Source organism: Alexandromys fortis, unplaced genomic scaffold (assembly GCF_014885135.2).
Source record: "Alexandromys fortis isolate MF-2015 unplaced genomic scaffold, M_Fortis_MF-2015_v1.1 scaffold_55, whole genome shotgun sequence".
NCBI lineage: Eukaryota > Metazoa > Chordata > Mammalia > Rodentia > Cricetidae > Alexandromys > Alexandromys fortis.
The window spans coordinates 1,882,097-1,883,101 of NW_026067936.1; the positions used below are offsets into that span (position 1 = coordinate 1,882,097).

A 1,005-nucleotide genomic window follows, 5' to 3' on the forward strand; every position below is an offset into this window, starting at 1 on the left:
AGGCTTGGGGCATGAGCAGAAAACCTGGACTGACCTCTCCCGGAACTCCGCCCTCGGGCAGGCCTATCTTCCTTGGCACGGTGACTTGCAGCCATATTCCTTCCGAATCTGCAGCAAGAACATGGATATTGTTGTTTGGGGCTTTTAATTTTGGTTGCTTTGGTTTATTTCCCCAATCCACAATGGGACCACTCCAACCAGCGTTGCTCAGTGCCTGAGCCCTAACATGGTCAATAAACTTCCTTGCTTTAAACCCACTCTCTTTCTCAATGCCCAACTTCCGGTGACGTTCTAACTACCCACTAAAAATGATGTAGATATAGACAAAATATAGACAACGTTCAACCCTGCCTCCCTGCTCCTCCTCAGAATCATGCTGAGGCGGGTGTCTCTCAGGGGTCTGGGGAGCAATTAGACGGGGATGGTGGTGCACAGGCACCTCCGGCTTCCCTTCCCAGAATTCGGGGATCTCGGAAGACTAGTCGGATTTCCTCCTGTTGGTCCAGACGTAAAGACAGTGCAGAAGCCACCATGATTATCCTGGGTTCACCTGGCCTGGGCTGGGATGGGGATGAGGTGAGGTAAGATGGAGGAAGGGCATCACTAGGAATCCAGGAGCACGGTGGTCCTCTCTCAGTTATGGGAAAGCAAAACAGGAGTCGCAGGGCCTTACCGACGCCGGCTAACAGCATGGCAAACTCGGCGAGCATGAAGAACAGAGGCATGGCCGGATCGGAGTGCAGAAAACACAGCGGAGCCCAAGACCGTTGGCAGCCGAGGGGCACGTGGGCGGCATGGGAGACGCCCACCAAGGGCTTGCCCGAGGCTCTCAGGGCCTCCACCTGGCACAGAACAGACGCCAGCTTCTAGCCCAGGCCCTCGCAGGAGGCATAAAAGTACACACACAAGCAGAACTTGTCTTGCTTGGTTATTTTTGTTCTCTCCACAGTTGTCTGGCGTTTTTTTTTTTTTTGTAAATTGTGATGAGAGACAGAAAGCAAGCTA

General features: G+C 53.0%; 1 protein-coding gene across 1 annotated transcript in view; it reads right to left on the bottom strand.

Moving 5' to 3' along the window:
• Window positions 1–392: 392 nt before the first annotated feature.
• LOC126504416 (A disintegrin and metallopeptidase domain 3-like) overlaps window positions 393–1,005 on the bottom strand; it is a 32,766-nt gene continuing 32,153 nt past the window's right edge. Inside the window, exon 21 of the mRNA XM_050146732.1 lies at window positions 393–842. Coding sequence (XP_050002689.1) covers window positions 393–842 — 450 coding nt within the window. The remainder of the gene's footprint in view (window positions 843–1,005) is intronic.